Raw genomic sequence first — 20,508 nt, forward strand, 5'->3', positions numbered from 1 at the left:
ATAGGAGGAGGACTTCCTAGAGGCATTGGCACCTGAATTAAGTTTGTAAAAGTTCATGAGACTATGATAATGAGTTCTAGAGACTTATTGAACTTGTAATATTTTCAGGTAGAAAGATTAAGCAGGTAGTTAAAAGTGTACGTTTGAAGTGTAATTGATAATTAAAGCCATGGTGGTGGATGACACTGCAAATGATAAGGGTAAAGAGGGAAAAGAAGCAGATCTGAGAAGATAACATTGGCGAAACTGCCCCTTTATTAAGAGAAGTATCACAATGGTAATCAGAGTTAGAAGATTATGTCTGTTGGAAGTACTTAATATGATAGGATTATGCAATATGATTTAGCTTTTCTTTGGGAGCAGATACTATAATTTAAATAAATCGATCATGGAAAATGGACATGAAAGTTTATAGTTAGTTCTCTTGAGAAAATTAGAAAAATCAATGTCATTATACTTATCCTTTCCTTGTTTTGTTGGTTGAATTTTTCATACCTTATTTTCTGTATCACAGAATGTAAATCCAGAGGTCCTTTGGTGTCAGACAAGTAAAAGGGAGTGAAATGGTCTGGATAGAAGTAAACAGAGTGTGCAGGGAACTGTGGTAACTTGAAAAGCATAAAAGTCTGAAGGGGGTGGACACTACTCAGCACCAGCCTTTTGTTGCCACATGGTATTTTGGGCCCAGTGTCGTTCATTCTTCTAATTTGTCAATAGAAGGTCTAAGTCTACTGATTTATGAAATGTTGGCAACACATTTAAAATGTTTTGAAAATGTAGAGGCTCCACCAAAAATGTGTATCAGCTGAATTTTGTTGGAGGCCCACCAACTTGTTAACTCTCTATCCTATCTTCCTTGTAGCCTAAATACATACGAACAAGAAATCTGATTACAAAAATACTGTTTATATAGCTACCCATTTATTCTATTAAGTCCAAATTGCAGAAATTCAAAAAAGTATTTTATTTTAATAAAAAAATTTTTTTTAATGTTTATTTATTTTTGAGAGAGAAAGAGAGAGAGAGAGAGCACAAGCTGGGTAGGGAGAGAGACAGAGTCACGGAATCCGAAGCAGGCTCGGGGCTTTGAGTTGTCAGCACAGAGCCTGATGCGGGGCTTGAACTCACAAGCTGCGAGATCATGGCCTGAGCTAAAGTAGGATGCTTAACTGACTGAGCTACCCAGGTGCCCTGAGTCTCAAAAAAGTATTTTAATAATGATAGTTTATTATCATGGTAGGTCATATGCATTAAAGGTGTGAAATTTATTATTTCACAAAAAAGCAAATGGAAGATCATACATGATGATACCTGGATGGTTTAATGAATGAGTCATTTGATGAATAGCTCAGTGAGACCAAGAAAGTTTTATACGCCCTGTGATATCCCTTTGTTGTTGTTGTTGTTGTTTCTACCAAATTTTCACTTCTGTGTGGGTTTTCACTTCTTCAGAGAAAAGGTGGAACTTCTTGGACTGTCTTGGTGAGGAATATATAGAAAGTATCAGTCAGAGAGAAAAACGAGTATCATAAGCTTTATATCCATTGGTTTTAAGTGGTACTTCCCCTACATAATTTATTAGGAGAAGGTATAGAAGTCAGACTAATATTATTAAGAGGGCATGGAAATGGACCTTTCTGTGAGAGCCTAAAATATAATTTTCATATAAAACTTGAACACGGCCAATGTGTGCCTATTAAGCTTTGACACATTTGTGATCTCTTCTATAAAGGGGTAAATTCTACACCGTTCTTGCCTATATTAGTTATAATGTATAATAACAATCTACAAATAAGCAATTAGTTAATACTTAGTAAATTATTAACTTTTCCAAGTATTTATCTTTTAACTATATTTACCTTTATTAAGAATTGCATAAAATATATCTGTTTAAGGTGAGTTAATGAAATAATATATTATAAAAAAAAGGAGATAGAGAAGGAAGTCAGTTTTTATGTGTATGTCATAGTTTACAAATTTCATGAAGTTAACTTTGGACTTTTTCTCAATGACCTCTTTTTTGGGGGGCAATTTCTCTAAAAAGTAACTGTCCATATATGAAAACTGACATCCACTACCTCCTGTGTAACACAGAGATGTGTGCTTTAGTGCTGGTCAAGAATGAGTAAGAAGTCAGTAGAAAATCAAGCCCTGGAGGTTACAATAATTGTAATCACTCATAAACCCCATTCTTCCTGAATGCTTTTTATACACTGTAGATGCACATCCACAAATCATATTTCAAAACAATGACACTATGTTGGAAATTCTCAAAAGCATTAGTGGAGTTTGATTTGTGTTTGGTTATGTCACTCCTGATTTTCACATATACCTGTAGTCTTGCCTTTGCATTCCTAAAACTGTGTTGTTTTATGTAGAAAAAACACAGATTTGTAATTCTTCAGAGTCTGTTAATATTCAGTCTCCCATCCCACACTGTCTGAGTTGTTTCATGCAGACATTTATTAGCCAAGGCTTTAACTTTTTTTTCCCCTATTCTCCAGTATCTTCACTAATACATCCAAAGATTTACATTAAGTGATTTTTTTCTTTTATCTTTATATACTTGAGTATTTTTAATGTTCAATTTTTTGTTTTGAATAAAATTTTTCTGAGAACAGCCTCTCATAACATCTCTAATACTTACCCCAAATATGATCTGGGTTGGGATTCTGGATAACAGCAAGATTAGTCTGTGTCCCATTTTATTTTCTCCCATATAATGAATATTGCTCCCACAGGTAATGGAATGTTTGTTTCTGACCTGAAATATGAAGTGGAGTAAGGAATGACAGGATAATTATAACAGTAATAGTAATTAACACTTACTGAAGGTTTACTCTGTTCTAGGCACTATGTCAAGAATTTTACATGGCGTCTCATTTTGCACTTACTTCAGTCTTGTGCAGTAGGTATTATTACTATTTCCCCTTTACGTTGGGAAAGTGAGACTCACAAAGTTTAAGCAACATAACTGATGTTGTACACTAGCAAGGAGCAAAGCCAGGAATAAGCCCAGAAAGCCTGGTTAGAGCCAATCTCTCAACTGCCACGTTATAGTGCCTATCTCTGTAGAGAGGGATTTAGAAAGACAATATATTTTAAGGCAAAAAATCAGCAAGACCACTTTTATACAATCCATAGCTTGTTCTTAAACTTCAATAAACCAACTTTTTGTTGTATTAGCAATAGTATTGTGTGTCCTCTTCTCTCCAGTAAACCTTATGAGCTGCAAAATCATCACCGTACAAAGAAGCCCACCCTCTTCTAGATTCTGTCCCAGCCTTCCAGCCTTTGTCTCCGTGAATGTTGTATAATGCTGTTTGTGAAATAGTTGACTCTCGTTGTAATTTTTCTTCTCTGCCACTCCTAAACCCTTCGGTATGGTTTCTGAGAGGGCTAGCACGTGCTCCGACCTTTATTTATTTATGAGATAGAAGCCACATTTATCGTGTTTTTTGTTTTTGTTTTTCTTGAGAGAGATAGACAGCATGAGCAGGGGAGGAGCACAGAGCCTGACATGGGGCTCCAACTCATGACCAGGAGAGATCATGACCTGAGATGAAATCAAGAGTTGGAATCTTAACTGACTGAGCCACCCAGGCGGCCCATGTCAAGCTTTATTTTACTTAATTGTTCACAGATATTTTTGAGCATCTACTAAGTGGCAGGTACCAGTGTAGGCACAAGGCCATGACTCTAACTAAAAAAGGAAAAAGATCAGCTGATTCTGTGCTGTGTGAAATGGTGCAGTAAGGGAAAATTATGGCTACTTTTGACTCCAGGGTCAGGGAAGGTCTTTCTGAACACCAAGGAGCCAGACATGGGAGAATTGGGAAGAATGTTCCAGAACGAGGGAACAGTTACTGCCAGGGGCCCTAAGCAGGCACATGTGGCTGGAGTGTAACGAGCAGGACAAGAGTTGCATGAAATGGAATCAGAGCAGCGCAGGGGCCATGTGTCATAGACCTTTGTGAACCTGGCCAGGGTGCTGCTCTGTAAGTTCAGGCCTTATTTCCACATATGTAAATAAGATACACAAAAGTAAGGCATTTTCACTTTTTTTTTTTTTTTTTAAATCGCTCTACTTGCAGGAATTGGTTGTAAAGACTTTGATTGTAGCAGAACCTCACGTCCTGCATGCATATCGAATGTGCAGACCTGGTCAGCCTCCAGGAAGTGAAAGCGTCTGTTTTGAAGTCCTTGGATTTGATATATTGTTGGACAGAAAACTAAAGCCATGGCTTCTGGAGGTAAGGCATTTCTTTAAGAAGAAAGGGAAGTTACTATTGTTCTTGTGCATTAAAACAAATGTTTTTAAGCAGGTAGTTGGCACAGTTGTCTCATTAACGGAACAGAAAGAGGCCTGAATGGAACATGTGGGAGAAGAGAACATTCAGAGAATAGAACAGTTCCAAAAATGGACCAATATGTGTTTGATATTACTTTTCCCAAGTTAATTTTTGAGAGCATTTCTATGCCAGGAGTTTTGGATATATGTGTGGATTTGCTTCTTACTGATTTATCTACTTTCTCCACTATTTTCTCAGTCTCATGGCCTCTATTACTCCATGACCTCTGGATGTCTTTCCTCTGTGTGGGTGCCTGAGCTTCAGGACCACAGCCTCCTTGTCTTCATTGGGTTCCTATTCAAACTCTCCAAGAAGAGAGAGAGAGAGAGACTCTGACTGGCTCATTGATCAGTATTCAGTACCTAATACCCCAGCTGGCATGGCTTCTCTCTGAAGCCATATTATATGTGTGGGGCTCCCTCACGTCAAGCCTGTTAACTGTCTACCTTTTGGGTTTGCTGCCGGTCCCTGGTATGGTCAGGGTCATTGTTATTTTTCTCTCATTATAAAAGATCACTTAATATTAGGAAAATATGAAATAATATAAAGGAAAAATGAAAGTAGTCTCTGCTTAAAATTTGTGTATCTTTTCTTCCAGTCATATTACATCCAGAAGAAAACTTAGAAGTTTTCTACCCTATTCAGCAGTTTCCTCTCAGACCCTTGATTTGGAGTCATAGAGTGCATATTTAGGAAGCTTTCTCAGAAAAATACACATATCTAAACATTGAGTATTTACTAGATTAGTTACATTTTGGAACATATTGCTATAGAAGGTATAATCAACAAGTACCTTTCATTTTATGCTGAATATCTCTCCTTTTTTATTAATGATTTTAAAGTTGGAAGTTCTATCTGTAATGTGCAAAAGCAAATTGAATGAGTGATAGATAACCAAGACACTTAAAATATATTTTTAGGAAGGAGCACTTTTCCACTTTGAGGACTAATGTGTTTGTGTGTGTGTGTGTGTGTGTGTGTGTGTGTGTGTGTGTGTATGTGTGTGTGTGTTCAATCTGCTGTGTGCCAGTATGTTATATTTCCAATCAAATACAGATGTCAGATGTTCAAATTTTGTTCCTGCCTGGATCCTAGAAATAAGGTTTTGCTTATTGTTTTGAGTCCTTCATTACTTGAGTATGAAAGCATTTGACTCTGCACCTTACTAGGCCCAACACTGTCTTCCCTAGGTTTCCTACTTTGTTTGCAATTATTCTTTCCTGTTCTTAACTGTATTTTTTCCCCTGCTCTGCTACTTGTCTTTTATCCTTGATGGGGTGGGAAAAAAGTGAAGGCACATACATGAAGTGGTACTCAAAGTATAGTAGGAAGTAATGACTATGGATAATTTAGTTACCTGTTTTTAAAAGCATTTTGTCTAACTGAAGCTTTATATGAGCTTGGTAAATCAGAATTGACTGAATGGCTGAATTCTATATACTTTTTAAAGGTTCAAAACACTATTGTTTGCATTAATGTCTCATCATACTTTATCCTCTCCTTTATCATGTCCAGATTAATAACCATTAAAGAAAACTCTACACAACACTCAACAGCTAACTAGCATTGTTTGCATTAGCATTTTTTCATTTCTCTTTCATTTCCAGATCAGTCAGAACCATTACAAAAACTTTATAATAACCCATCACTATGGATCATGAACATTTATTGTATTAAAACAATTAAAATATTCTTATTTAGATCTTGCTTCTTTGTGTTTTCTCCCAGCTGCAATTGTAGTGGTTCTAACATATGTTGTTAAAAACCTTTTGGCACCATCAAGTGGAATAAGATAGAAGGTGCATCTGAGGATGTGATAACTTTTAGTTAACTGGAATAATTGCAGGTAATGATTCATAGTGACAAAACTGCAGAAATTTTCAAGCATAGAAACATTTTTAGGGAAAAGTATGAAAATTGGGTAGGGTATGAATATACTGCTAATACTTTACTTACCCTTGAATTACTTTCAACAAGTCACTGTGTCGGGGGTGGAGATACAGGAAGACAGAATAGTTGCCCTGGTTTAGTGGGGACTCAGATATGTGTCTTATGGTAATAGTTACAGGTATAAGTAGGGAATAGGGTACCAGCAAAAACAATAGAGTGATTGATCTCTCTGTGTACAAGTGTGTATTTGACAGTTAAAAAAAAAAAATCTTTGCAGAGGAGGGAACTCCTGAGCGGAGTATTTAAGGTTGTATAAAGTACGGTGGGGACTGGGAGTTGGGAGAGAAGGAGGTGGGATGAGGAGAAATTACTGGGCAGAGGGAATAGCTCTAATTTGGGAGCACAGAAGCTGTTATGGATACTTTGTTATGTGCATGAAATGATTGTGCTTGTTTTGATAGTAAAACTGTCATTCGGTTGGTTAATAAATAGTATTTATCAATTTAATTTGCTTTCTAATAGTTTTCATTTTTGCATGCATTTACAAGCTGCTGAACTTCAAGACCCTAACATCTGCTGGGTTTAGTCTGTTTTAGAATTAGGGTAGGAATGAGAACCAAAGGAGCCATCAACATCACAGAAATTTGAATGAAACACTAATTTTCATAGTTTCTCCTGTCTTTAGTTTTTACTTTACTTTTCTCATAGAACATTTGAGAAATCCAAAATGTTAATTTAAAAAAGCTTTTCTACCTTTTCATATCTTAGTCTGTCTTGTGTGAGTACTTTCTCCATAGTCCAATTTCTTTTTTATGGTAGTAGAGGGAAGATTCTGACATAGGTAAGGGAGGGTCTGAGATCACAACCATTCTGGTTGTGAGGGAGGGGTATGTCTGGAAGAATACCAGATGGCAGTTTTGGAATGGAACACCCAAGGAGTTCTATAAAGATAGATTACATTTCAGTGAACCACTTAATCATTGTTTCCTAAATGTCTGGCTTATTTTACAATCCTGTTACACATATGTAGCAGCTGAACGATCATTAATTGCATTACAAATTCCAGAGAGTTGAATAATCAGTATGGAATGGTTATTTTTTTTTCATATAAAATATATTACCCTTTCTTTACACTTGTAAGAGGAAATACTTAAGAGTTTTGAAGTAGCAGATTAATAAACTCCCTTTCATTTAAAAAAAAATTTAAAAATATTTTATTTATTTTTGAGAGAGAGACAGAGTGCAAGTAGGGGAAGGGCAGAGAGTGGGAGACCTAGAATCCAAAGCAGACTCCAGGCTCTGAGCTGTCATCTGGAGCCTGACATGGGGCACAAACTCATGAAACGCAAGATCATGACCTGAGCCGAAGTCAGATGCTTGACCAACTGAACCACCCAGGCACCCCAGTAAACTCCCTTTCTTAAATTTTCCTGAAATAAACGGATGTTCTTGTAGTTACTAAGCTATTCCTTTCTCCTTGGGACCACATCACATAGGCAGAATTATGTCTATCACCTTCTAAATCAGAAATCAGTAAAGGCATAATATAGTTGTGGTTTCTCTATAAATGGAATAGCATGCATCAAAATGATGGCATGAAAGATTTTCATGATATATGGGTAAGAGAATATAATTGGATTATAAAATAGTAGTTTTAGTATAAGCATGTATTTAGAAAGTAAGGTGAATATTATAAATATGCATGCATAGCAAATACTTACCATTTAACAAATGGTGAGCAATATACTATCAAATAGATGACTGTATGCTATGTAGTGGGATTACAGGTGATTTTTCTGTTGTTTGTTTAGCTTCTATTTATATACTTCTATTTATTTATACTTCCTACAACCCCCAGAGTTGTAAAATGCATGCTGTCAAGTTTTTTTGTGTCTTATGGAATGGATTTGTAAAAGACAACCCTCTTCCAGGCTAGGGGCATCATATTTGTTGAGATTGTCTGTGGTGTTAGGTGGTGGTCGTGAAGCTGAGCTGTAGTTTAGAACTCAGCATGTTCTGAGTTAATTACATAATTTTCTTAAACAGTTGCTATTCTAGTTACATTTTCATAACAACAGCAACAACAAACTCAATAGCAACAAAGATAAAGACAAGAACTCCAGCTCTTGAGGGGGTAGCATATTGTATACTTGGTTTCTGGGTATACACAGTTACTGTCACTTCAGCATATTGTTTACTGGGTTTCAGGTTATATACAGTTACTGTTACTTCTTATTTTTCATCTTTTTACAAATGTTTATTTATTTTTGAGAGAGAGAAAGAACATGAGCAGGGGAGAGGCAGACACACACACACACACACACACACACACACACACACATGCGCGCGCGCACACACACACACACACACACACACACACACACAGAATCAGAAGCAGGTTCCAGGCTCTGAGCTGTCTGCGCAGAGCCTGATGCGGGGCTCAAACTCATGAGCTATGAAATCATAACCTGAACAGAAGTTGGATGCTTGACGAAATGAGCCACCCAAGTGCCTTCTTATTTTTCATCTTAATAAAATCCTGGGAATCATGTTGGAAAGAACACTCACAGATGGCTCATTTATTCCCAGAATTCTTATACAGTTAAAGAAGCTCATAGAGATTAATCTGCAACTACCTTTAATGGTATCTTCTGAGTTATATACTCATTTTTTTGGAAATGAAAATGATGATTATTGTTTGATCCAGGTAGAAAGAAAATAGCTTATTTTTTAGACTGCAGTAGACAAATTCATCCAGAAGATCTGAAGCAGTGAAAAGAGGGCACTGATAGTTTCTGCATGCTAAATAAATGCATATGAGTATTACTATATTAGTAACATGCACATCTTTTTTGTTACATCATCATTATTATTGTTAATACTTGTCTTCTAATCTTTTTGTCAGAATGAGTCACTTGTAACTTCCTGAAACTTAAAACCTAGAGCATGGAGTGCTGGGCTGGAAAGGGTGAAGAGGAGGGAAGGGCACATATACTGACTGAAGATCCTGAGCTAAGGCAGCAGGGGAAGAGGGCTGTGAGAGCAGTCAGTTCCTTGAAACTCCTTGACTTAGGGGGGTGGGGAAGGGAGGTATGACAGTGGTACCTGGGCCATCCAGTATGCGATGCTTTGAGATTTATTGTAGAGTTTTTCTGTTGGTTGGAGATCTTGCATTAAATTAAAAAATATGAGTTGAATATTTATCAACCTACCAACATTTGGCCATATTCATTGTTTTCTTTATAAATTTCAGATTAATCGAGCTCCAAGCTTTGGAACTGATCAGAAAATAGACTATGATGTAAAAAGGGGAGTGCTGCTAAATGCATTGAAGCTACTGAACATCAGGTAAAGTCTTTTCTTCATTGTTTGGAAGGTTTCCAGCACATCTAGCCTGGAACAATCACTTGTACATATGGTTGGCTTGTAACTTTTTTCTTTTCTTTCTTTTTTTTAATTTTTAACATTTGTTTATTATTGAGAGACACAGAGAGACAGAGCACAAGCAGGGAAAGGGCAGAGAGAGAGGGAGACACAGAATCCAAAGCAGGCTCCTGGCTCTGAGCTAGCAGCACAGAGCCCGACACAGGGCTTGAACTCACAAACCTTGAGATCATGACCTAAGCCAAAGTCAGCCACTTAACCGACTAAGCCACCCAGGTGCCCTGACTTGTAACTTTTTCATATTTTGTTGATTTCTTGATTCCATTCTTCAAATCCATTTAGTGTTTTCTTTTTAAATATCGTTTCCTTTCTTCTACATACTGCTTCTCCTTCTCCCAGTATCATGCTCTGAATCTATAGTAAATATGGTTGAATTACAGTGTTGGTATAATTATTCAATATAGAGTATAAGGTTGAACTGGAGAATATCTGAGGAAAATATCTAGATTATCATCCTCACCTTAAAACAAAAAACTAAAGCAGAAGGCATTCAGCATTCAAGAAGTAAAAAAACAAACAAACAAAAAAAGACAAAAAAACCCAATAACCCTCAAACACATAGATTTCCTACTTTCTGTTCAGAAGTCTTCCCACTGTACTATGCTGCCTGGGAAAACAGAAATGAGAGATGGTTATCAAGACAGGGTTAACCTTCCCATTGAAAAGCATAAGCAAGATTTCCTTTTTTTTTTTTTTTTAAAGGCTGAATAATATTCCATTGTATGTTTATACCACATCATCTTTATCATTCACCTAAGGATGAACATTTAGATTGCTTCTATGTCTTGGTTATTGTGAATAATGCTACAGTGAACATGGGAGTGCAGACATCTTTCAACTTCTTTGGATAGATACTTAGAAATGGGATTGCTGCACTAATATTATTAGAATTGTACATGATCATGTACCTCAAATAATTGGAATTGCTATTTTGTGGGAAAGCTTTTGGCTCATTATAAAATAAATTTGTTAGAAGTTTAGTTGAAGTGCTTAATGAAGTAGTGAGTTGTCTGCCTTACAAGTGTTCAAACAGTGTTTAGGATATTGGATTAAAGGACTTCTGAGGTCATTTAAGCCCAGGGATTTTATGAATTCGATTGATTCTCATTGTCATTTAAAGAACTCTAAAAAAGTTGTGGGATGCTTCCATGCAATTTATTTATTTTAAGTGTTTTCAAGCATTTAGCAGATACCTGCATGAGAAATAGCTTTATATGGAGAGCATTACTGAAAGAAGAGATTACATTAATTTGTTTAGAAATTGTCATACATTCCCTTCTTTTGCTTGATCAAAAAATGACTTGCTTAAATTTAACTGATATTTCGATTATCCTAAAAGAAATGAATAGAAGAGATGTAGAAGGTGAATTTTTGTTTATTTAGCTTACACAAGTAGTAGGCCTATACATTTTTTTAACATTTACTATTATTATATAAGTAGGCCTCATGTTTTCTGTTTTTGTTTTTTGCATGCCATTGCCAATGATGTTACTAATTTAGGACATAATCTATGGGTGTTTTGGTCTCTTAAAAAGTGAGATATATACAGGTCAAACAGAAATGTCTAGACTTAAAAATAAAGGAGAGTTGGAATTAATGTTCCTTGTTTTTCTTAGTGTGTTCCATGAAGAGCATTTAGTAGAACTCTTAACATTTAGAGCATGTGCTACTAAGGCTTACATTGCAGGTGTGCCTTTTCTTCCATCCAGATGGAATGCTCCGTGGACATATACATGTGTTAGACTTGTATTTCAGATCTACGCCATACATAGAGTATGGCTTCATTACCCCAAAGTTCATTTTATGAGACTATTCTTTTAATCTCAAGCAAATCCAGGAGAATGCAGATTGTTCAGAGTATTTCATCACAAACCCTGGGAGTACAGAACTTCTACTTTACTACATGGAAACACATATCCAGCAGCTGATTAGATTATTACGATGTGTATATATATTATATTTTGGAGAGAGAGAGAGAGAATGCGAGCAGGAGAGAGGGACAGAGGGAGAGAGAAAGAGAATCTTAAACAGGCTCCACGCTCCGCATGGAGCTTGACACAGGGCTTGATCCCATGACCTTGGGATTATGACCTGAGCTAAAACCAAGAGTTGGATACTCAAATGACTGACCTACCCAGGTGCCTGTGAATACATATATTCAATAAACTTTGGTTCATATCTCTAGTATGCCTCCTCTTTTGCAAATTCTCCTCATAGGGATAAGATCAGGGCTTATTTGAATTCCTATGTTTTATCTTTTAGGACCAGTGATAAAAGGAGAAACTTGGCCAAACAAAAAGCTGAGGCTCAAAAGAGGCTTTATGGCCAAAATTCAATAAAAAGGCTCTTACCAGGTTCCTCAGACTGGGACCAGCAGAGGCATCAATTGGAGAGGCGGAAAGAAGAGTTGGTATGAAAATTTTAACAACATGGCCACAATTTGATTTGCATAATTCATTGTTCAGATTTTATTTGTAAAATTTCTTCCTTTTTAGAAAGAGAGGCTCGCTCAAGTACGGAAACAGATCTTAAAAGAAGAACATGAAAATCGGCATATGGGGAACTATAGGTAACTGTGTTTCCATTGTCTTATAGATTGAAGAAGTAAAGTGTCACATCAACTATTCTACATTTTTTAACCTTTTAGACTCTTTTTGAGCACTATTTATTTCATTCCTGCTAGCTAGTTTCATGGGTGGTTGTATGAGATCTTTTAAACCTGATACGATCCTGTGACCTTACTTGCTTATAATGTAGTATTTTGAGAAAGTCAGGTTTCAGGTCTCCTCGTTTTCTTCCTGTCAGAGATTTCTTTCTCTCAGAGGATTGCTCTACTTTGGTTAAACTTAGATATGTCAGGAACCAGGCAAAGAGTGAAAATGTTGAAGGAAGCAGGTATGTATGAGACAATACAGAGGAATGTGGACTGTGTTGAACTGGAATCCTTCACAGTATCCTTTGACAGGATAAAAGAGGTGCCCCCCGCCACCCCACTAAATTCCTTGTGTTCTTGGAAAGATTGCCCCACCTCCCAACCATTAACAGAAATAGGTGTGAGAACTTCTCACACTCTTGGTAAAACATTCTTGCCTGCCTTAACATCCTCAACAGCAGCAATGACAATACATTCCTCTCACTCTGCCTTTACTCTCTTCTCCCATCAGGGAGGCAAATTCCACCACTGCAAAAGAGAATATCAGGATTAATGCCTGCATTCTTGTATATGTCAGTAACCACACTGTACGTGCACAGCTTTCAGGTTATTGCTCGTTACCTGCTCGCTCCCATGAAGATCTGTATTTCTTCAATATGCCCAGTTGTAATTCTTATCCAGCCACTTCCCCACAACCAAACCCTTATACTATGCCTTCTAGAGCTTCATTGTTTAATGACCATTCTCTAGATAAACTTTAATTTGCATAGGTAACCAATGACAATTTGTGAATTTCTTATACCTGTGTTCATCTTTATTGCTAGCACCTAGTAAAATGACTTCTCAGAGTAAGTGGTCAAAGAATATCTATGCAATTGACCTTAACTCTTGTACTATGATAGTTTCTTTTAAACAAGTTGGTTTGTCTGATTTTTTGTAGACGAATTTATCCTCCTGAAGATAAAACTCTGCTTGAAAAGTATGAAAGTTTGTTGGCTGTTGCCTTTCAGACCTTCCTTTCAGGAAGAGCAGCTTCATTCCAGCGAGAGCTGAATAATCCTTTGAAAAGGATGAAGGTAAAGGAATGAATGTTTATGAAGAGAAAAATGAATGAAGCCAAACAATATGTTTTTAAAAACAGCCCACCTTTGTCCCACATATAAAAACATTTTAAGAAGCATTTTCCTTCTGTTTTATCCGTTGGTAGCATTTCATAACCAACCAAGTGATTTCATAAATTAGATGTCTAACAGGACAAATTATGCAGCAGAGAATGTTGATATTATAATATCAATCTATTGTAATAAACCTGTCTTCTCACAGAGGTGTGTATATGCAACTGAATTAAAAATCCATTGAATTAACCTAGTGTTTTTTGATGCTCTTATTACTTGTATAACTAACATTATACAGTATTTTTCCCTGAAATACTGCATAGACCTGGCATATGGGAAGTAATTAAATCACACACATGCATAGACATGGAGTAATCTGTTTACCAAAATGTCTATCAGTTTTCTTTTGTAGCATAATAAACCACTTATTTGCTCATATTCTGTAATCTGACTAGGCTCAGTTGAGTGGCTCTTAGGTTGGGGTTGTTTGGAGTGAATCATATAGTTGCTTTTATCTGGAAGCTTACCTGGGGCTGGAAATCCAGGAGGGCTTCCCCCATCTGTCTGGTGCCTCAGTTAGGATAGGTGGAACATCTGGGGAGCTGGCTGGATATTGCATTCTCTCTACATGGTCTCTTAGAAGGCTACCCAGATCCCATAATATGGTAGCTTGGAGTTCCAAAAGGAAGCATTTCAAGAGCCTAAACCCAGTGTGCAAGTGCTAATCAAGCCACTGCTTGTGTTGTGCTTGCTAATGTCCCCTTGGGCAAGTAAGTTTATGTGGACCTATTAAAATTGTTGGCACTTTATATTACTGTCATTTTGTTATGGTGATAACCTCCATTTCTTGGATACACTGTTAAACTGAGTGATTCAAAAATCATGATAAAGTTTATTATAGACAGATTTTGCTATCATCTTTTCACTCAAATTCTGTAGCAAGGATACAAAGCCATTTTCAATCTGGCTACACCTAAAAGACAGAAGCAGAAGGAATAAAGCCAACTGCAATGTTCTTTTCTTCTGAAAGGGTTTCTTTAGACATACCCAGATGTTTCCACCATTAGAATTATATTCTGTGGCCCCTTTGCTTTTCTTGATCAAGACAGTGGGAGACCTTTGTTCATTTTCCTTCACCTGCTCTGCACTATTATTTGTGTCTCCTGTGGACACAGAATCTGTGTCATCTACTCATTACTGTGTTCCGCAGCCTCACTTTTTCTGCTAGAAAACCTAGGAATTTTGGAAGCAAATAGACCAATATTCAAATTCTAGCTCCTCCATGCATTAATTTTGTAACCTTAGACTAAATTATTTGAACAATAGTTTCCTCATAACTAACATAGTACTATTAGAACTATACTTGCCAGGTTGGTTGTTAAAATAAAATGGAAGTTAATTAAAGGAGTCTGTATAAAGTAGTTGGCACATAATAAATTGGCTTCATATCTTAATTCCTGTATTCTTTGTATTCTTCAAAACCTAGTTTAAATGTCACCACTTTGCCTGCCCTATTCTATTGATTAGTGAACCTCTTCTTATACAAATATCATACTATCTGTAGTACTGTTGCTTTTGACTTTGCAGGTCCTTTATACTTCCATATAAATTTTAGAATCCCCTCAATTCTAGATTTTGATTAATTTTTGCATTACAAAGTGGTTGCTGGGATTTTAATTGGGACGATAAGGAATCTATAAAATAATTACTGGGGGATTAACAGCACTGAGTCTTCTGATCCATTAATATGGCATATTTTTCCATTTACTTAAGTTTTAATTACTCAGCTATGCTTATAGCTTTTGGTGTATAATTTTTGCACATTCTTTATTAAATTTTTAAAAAAATGTTTGTTTTGAGAGAGAATGTGTGAACAGGGGAGGGGCAGAGAGAGAAGGAGACAGAGAATCCCAAGCAGGCTCTGTGCGTCGGTGCAGAGCCTGATGTGGGGCTTGACCTCACAAACCTTGAGATGAAGACCAGAGCCCAAATTAAGAGTCAGATGCTTAACCAACTGAGTCACTCAGTTGCCACTAATTACATTTATTCTTAAGTATTTGATGTTTTTGCTACTATTGCCAACAATACAGTTTAAAAAATTTTTCATTTTTAAATTTGTATCCAGGATGTAAACATATGATTATTTTTATGTATTGCCCTTCTATCCAGTAATTTTTTAATAATGTATTTTTATGAACAGCCACCTCAAATTAATTTCTGGTTTTTATTCGGTTAGTTATTTATATATTTATATATTTATTTGGAATTCTTGCTTAATTTCCATACATCAAAAATTTCTAGTTTTATTTTTGTTTAAAATTTCTAGTTTATTTCATTAGTGTTAGAAAACATTCTGATTTCAATATTGTAAAATGAACTGATACTTGCTTTAACTCAGTAGAGTACTTATTTTAGTGAACGTTCCATGCGTACTTGAAAATAATGTGCTGCTACAGGTGTTGGTTATAGAGTTTTACACATGTCACCTAAGTAAGTTGGGCTATTCGTATTGTTCAAATATTCTGTATCCTTTCTAGTTTCTTTGCCTTACTTGTTCTAGCAATTTCTGAGAGATTGTTAAAACTTACAACTGTGACTGTGGATTTTGTTTGGTCAATTTTTGTTTCATACACTTTGAAGTTACAAAGGTGTTTCTCTATTGAATTCATTTTTTAAATTTCATCATTATGAAATGTTTATCTTTCTCTCAGGCAATATCACAGTATCTTAAAATTTACTGTGTGTGACTCATGTAGCCACAGTAGTTTCTTTCTTATGGTTACAGTTGGAGTGATGCATCTTTTCCATCTATTTAGCAACTCATCGGTGTTCTTATATTTAAGATGTCTCTGGTAAATACCATGTAGTTGGGTCATATTTCCTTTAAAATTCAGTCTGACACTGTCTGTCTCTTGATCATTTCACAGATTTACTGGTATAGTTGGGTTTGTCTTCTCTTTTACTCTTTGTTCTGTATCCCATCTGTTCATTATTCTCTTGATGATGTTCCCTTTATTCTTTTGGAAAAATCAATTATTTTTTGTTATGCTATTTTATCTTCTCTTTTGTTTTTTTGTTATATTTTAGCATAATGTTTATAAAAGAAATTACAGGATACACCCTTACATTATAATAATCAACCTTATTAAGGAACATAATAATTTAAGTTAAGGACCATAACGATTTGTATTTTCATTTAGTGACTCCCTCTGACTTTGTGCTATTAACATATATTTTACTTTTACATATCTTACAAACCTCAAAATACATTGTTGTTAGTGTTGTCTAAGCAATTAGTAGTCTTTAATAGTTTTCTAACTAGCCTTTCCTATTTACTCACATATATACCGTTTCTTGTATTCTTCGTTTTGTCATGCAGATTCATGCTTCTAACAAGGGTTATCCTTCTTCATTTTGAAGAAGCTTTCTTTAGTACTTTCTTTAATATTCCTTGGAACATAAGTTTGGTGGTGATTAATTTTCTCCCTTTTTCGTCTTTTTTGGTCTGCAATTGTCTTTCATTTTTGCCTTCTTTTTTAAATGGTCATTTGACTGGGTATAGAATTCTATCTTGACAGGGATTTTTTTCTTCAGCACTTTTCTAGATGTCATTTATTTGTCTTCTGGTTTCTATTGTTTCTATTCAGAATTCAACCATCATTAGTTTTGTTTTCTTTCTGGATATAATATGTCTTTTTCCCCCCGTTGCTTTTTGTTTTGTTTTGTTTTTTGCTCACTCAGAATTTTGACTTTGATGTGTCCATATGTGTCTGTATGTAGTTTTCTTTATATTAATTCTGCTTGTTATTTTCTCAATTTCTTGAAGCTCTGGGTTAATGTATCTTATTTGGTTTTGGAAAATTCTCCTCCGTATTTCTTCAGATATTTCTGCTGCATTATCTTGTATTTGTCTCTTTATGGGACTCTAATTATACATATATTAGATCATTGGACAGCATGCCATATATCTTTGAAATCCTGTTCTGTTTTTCCTTTCCTTATCTTTTTCTGTGCTTCATTTAGGGTAATTTCCACTGATACATCTTTACTCTGCCCAGTCATAAGCCTATCTGGTTGTTTCTTAATTTTTTATTGTATTTTTCAATTCAATATTTGTATTTAAAAAATGATTTTGAATTGTTTTTAAAAATTTTATTTCTTTGTTGAAATTCTGCATCTTCCATTCATTTTGTTTATTTTTCATCAATTTTCTTTATATGTATATTTTCTTTAATATGTGTATAGTAGTTATTTTAAAATCCTCATTTGTTAATTTTAACATGGGTATCATTTATAGACTTGCTTTTTTAAAGTGTTTTTTTTCTTTTTATTATGGGTCACTTTTTCCTGTTATTTTGAATATCTTATAATTTTTAAAAATATTTTTTAATGTTTATTTTTGAAGGTGGGGAGGAGCAGTGAGAGAGGGAGACACAGAATCCAAAGTGGGCTTCAGGCTCACATTAAATATGTAAATGTGTCTTGACATAATGTTGTATGTCAAATTTGTTTCTATTAAAAAAAATAAAATAAAGTTGAACTGGGTCCAGGCTGGGTTGTAGTAGTTTTATTAGCTTCTTCTTTCCAATGCCTCAAGGACGAACTTTACTTAGTGTTTATTACAGGCCTCACTCTCTATCAGTCTCTAAAATCTGTGAGGCAGCAGAGGACTGTCAGTGGCTTTCACATGTCTCCGTCCTCCTACTCCACTACTACTGACTAAAATCGCTGTCAGAGAGACCCAGCTCTGTGAGCTCCTCTAGATGTTGCACTAGCTCACATGACCATTGAAAACTCTTTTGGGTTCTCTTTATCCCAGCGAAATCTCTCTGCCTATTATAGACTTGGTCTCTGCCCATCTGTGTGCAGACTTGACAAATGATCCCAAAGTAGAAAGTGGCTACTCATCTCTGCTTACCTATAAGAACTTTTCCCCCTCTGGTATTTAGTTTCTTTTACACTCCTTTTAATCCACAACTTTCTGGTGTCTTTAAAAAATGTGATTCTTAAAAAAAAAGTGTGTAATTTATCTGTCTTTTTCTAGCTGCTATAATGAAAGTATTATCTGTTATGACCTTCTTTCTCCTAAGCAGAATTAGAACTCTGAGTTTCTTTTTAACTATCTTGTGTTGCTGTCATTGGAACTCATTGTAGGATTATTATTTAATAAAACATTAAGACAAAAGTATTTTGGTATTTTAACTGCTAAACTTTATTGGATTGGGGTGAAGAGCAACTTATTTTTACAAATTTCCATTGTACCCTGAGGTTTCTATATTTTCAAAAACGTTTTTTTAAGAGACGCTGAAATATGTCTTAAATATATAAGTGAAGGTATGATATATTTATAGGTTGAATAAATAACTCAAAGAAGCCATAAATTATACCCCTTTCAGTACAGATATTATTCTCACATTGCTCTGGTTTGCTCAACATCAACTTCAGTATATGTTTTTACTTTTCCCTTTGACTTCAAAATGATTCTGGAAGAGCATATGAGAAGATACTATGCGCATAGAATGAACACTTCTCATAAAGATACTCTTGAGCAATAGTTAAAATAGTTAAATAGTTAAAATTTTGAAAGAGTTTTCATCAATTGTGCCTATTAACCAAATACTAACATTAGATTGTTCTAAATGAAACTATTAGGCCAATCATCAGTTTTCTGTTTGAAGTTGTAATATATTTTTGCGCTAATTAACCCAGAAATAATTGATGAAATTGTGCTTTGGAAAACGAGTGAACTTTTAGAAATTTTAAAATGTTCAATAGGCTAACACTGTATATTGTACATAATATTGTATATAAGAGAAGTATTATACTCTAAGATTTTGCATGACCCTTTATTTCTCCTTTGATCTGAGCAATCTTCGTTAAATAGTTCTAGGACTCCTTGTTGTACACTATTTTATGGAGATTAATGTACTTGGAACAATTCTAGAGTTCATTAATGATCACAATTTTAATTTTTTTTAAGGAGGAAGATATTTTAGATCTTCTGGAACAATGTGAAATTGATGATGAAAAATTGATGGGCAAAACTGTCAAACCTCGAGGACCAAAGGTACAGTGCCTCTACATTCCTGTTAGTTTCCCTCATTTTTTGATTCTTTCCCTAATACTAGTGAAAACCCTATGAGTTAGGGCCAAGAAGGACTTAGAACTAGTACCTTTATTCTGTATTCTGTATTACATTTTTCTCCTATCTCTAGACTTAGAATGATCAGAGTTTTGTAGCATTATGTATAAGGCAAATCATGACTCTGGAGATCCTCATGGGGACCCCACTTATTGTTGACTGGGGAACATTGAAATTGTGTTCATTAAAATAGGTATGATTTCTAGGAATAAATAGAAAGCTGTCATGCAAGCAAAAATGGGCAGGTGTTTGCTTTACCTTCATCTGCTCTTTAGCTACATGCTTTTTTTTTTTTTTTATGTCAAAGTCCTTGCTAGCAGAGTAGGAAAGAATTGAATCTGTAAAATCTTGGAAACATTTTTTATTCTGCTTTTTTTTTAAATTGCTTCTTTGTTGTTTTTTTTCTTTTTAGTTTACATTTCAGCAATATAAAGCTGTCTCTATGTCCTTACACACCTCACCATGCTCTGTCATGTTTTCCTGCTTTTTCCATGACTCTAGAATGCCTTCCCATTTAAAAAAAAATATTCATTCATTACTTGACTGATTAGAGATCCCCTTCTAATCTAGCTGAACCCTTGCTTCCTCTGTGAAATCTTCCCTCACTCCCATGGTTAGACCTCCTCCTCCTCCTTCTTCTGCTGTGCCACAAGTAACACTTTATAGAGCAGCTGTGACAATGTGTACATATTTGCTTTAGTATGAACTTGTAAGTTCTTTGAGGGTAGGAAGCATGTTGTCATCTTTATACCTGTAGCACCTAGCACAGTGTCTGGCACTGTGAAGGTTATCAAAAGCCATTAATTAAATTTGTTGAATGTGTCCATCAAAACCTCATTGGCTGGTGGAAGGAAAAAATAGGTGGACCAAAAACCAGGGTATATTGTGGCAATATAGGGAGTGGTGTAATAA

The 20,508-nt window shown here is 35.4% G+C and overlaps 1 protein-coding gene across 7 annotated transcripts in view; it reads left to right on the plus strand.

Annotated features, from left to right (window-relative positions):
* Positions 1 to 20,508, plus strand: part of TTLL7 (tubulin tyrosine ligase like 7) — a 139,150-nt gene that overhangs the window by 69,203 nt on the left and 49,439 nt on the right. For all 7 annotated transcript variants that reach the window (XM_039246912.1, XM_039246910.1, XM_039246911.1 and 4 more), the window contains exons 9-14: positions 4,095 to 4,253; positions 9,496 to 9,590; positions 11,949 to 12,096; positions 12,182 to 12,255; positions 13,280 to 13,415; positions 19,435 to 19,521. In XM_039246912.1, the coding sequence (XP_039102843.1) occupies positions 4,095 to 4,253; positions 9,496 to 9,590; positions 11,949 to 12,096; positions 12,182 to 12,255; positions 13,280 to 13,415; positions 19,435 to 19,521 (699 nt within the window). The remainder of the gene's footprint in view (positions 1 to 4,094; positions 4,254 to 9,495; positions 9,591 to 11,948; positions 12,097 to 12,181; positions 12,256 to 13,279; positions 13,416 to 19,434; positions 19,522 to 20,508) is intronic.

The sequence above is a fragment of the Hyaena hyaena genome, unplaced genomic scaffold, assembly GCF_003009895.1.
Source record: "Hyaena hyaena isolate Hyena2069 unplaced genomic scaffold, ASM300989v1 scaffold_286, whole genome shotgun sequence".
NCBI classification, from domain to species: Eukaryota; Metazoa; Chordata; class Mammalia; order Carnivora; family Hyaenidae; genus Hyaena; species Hyaena hyaena.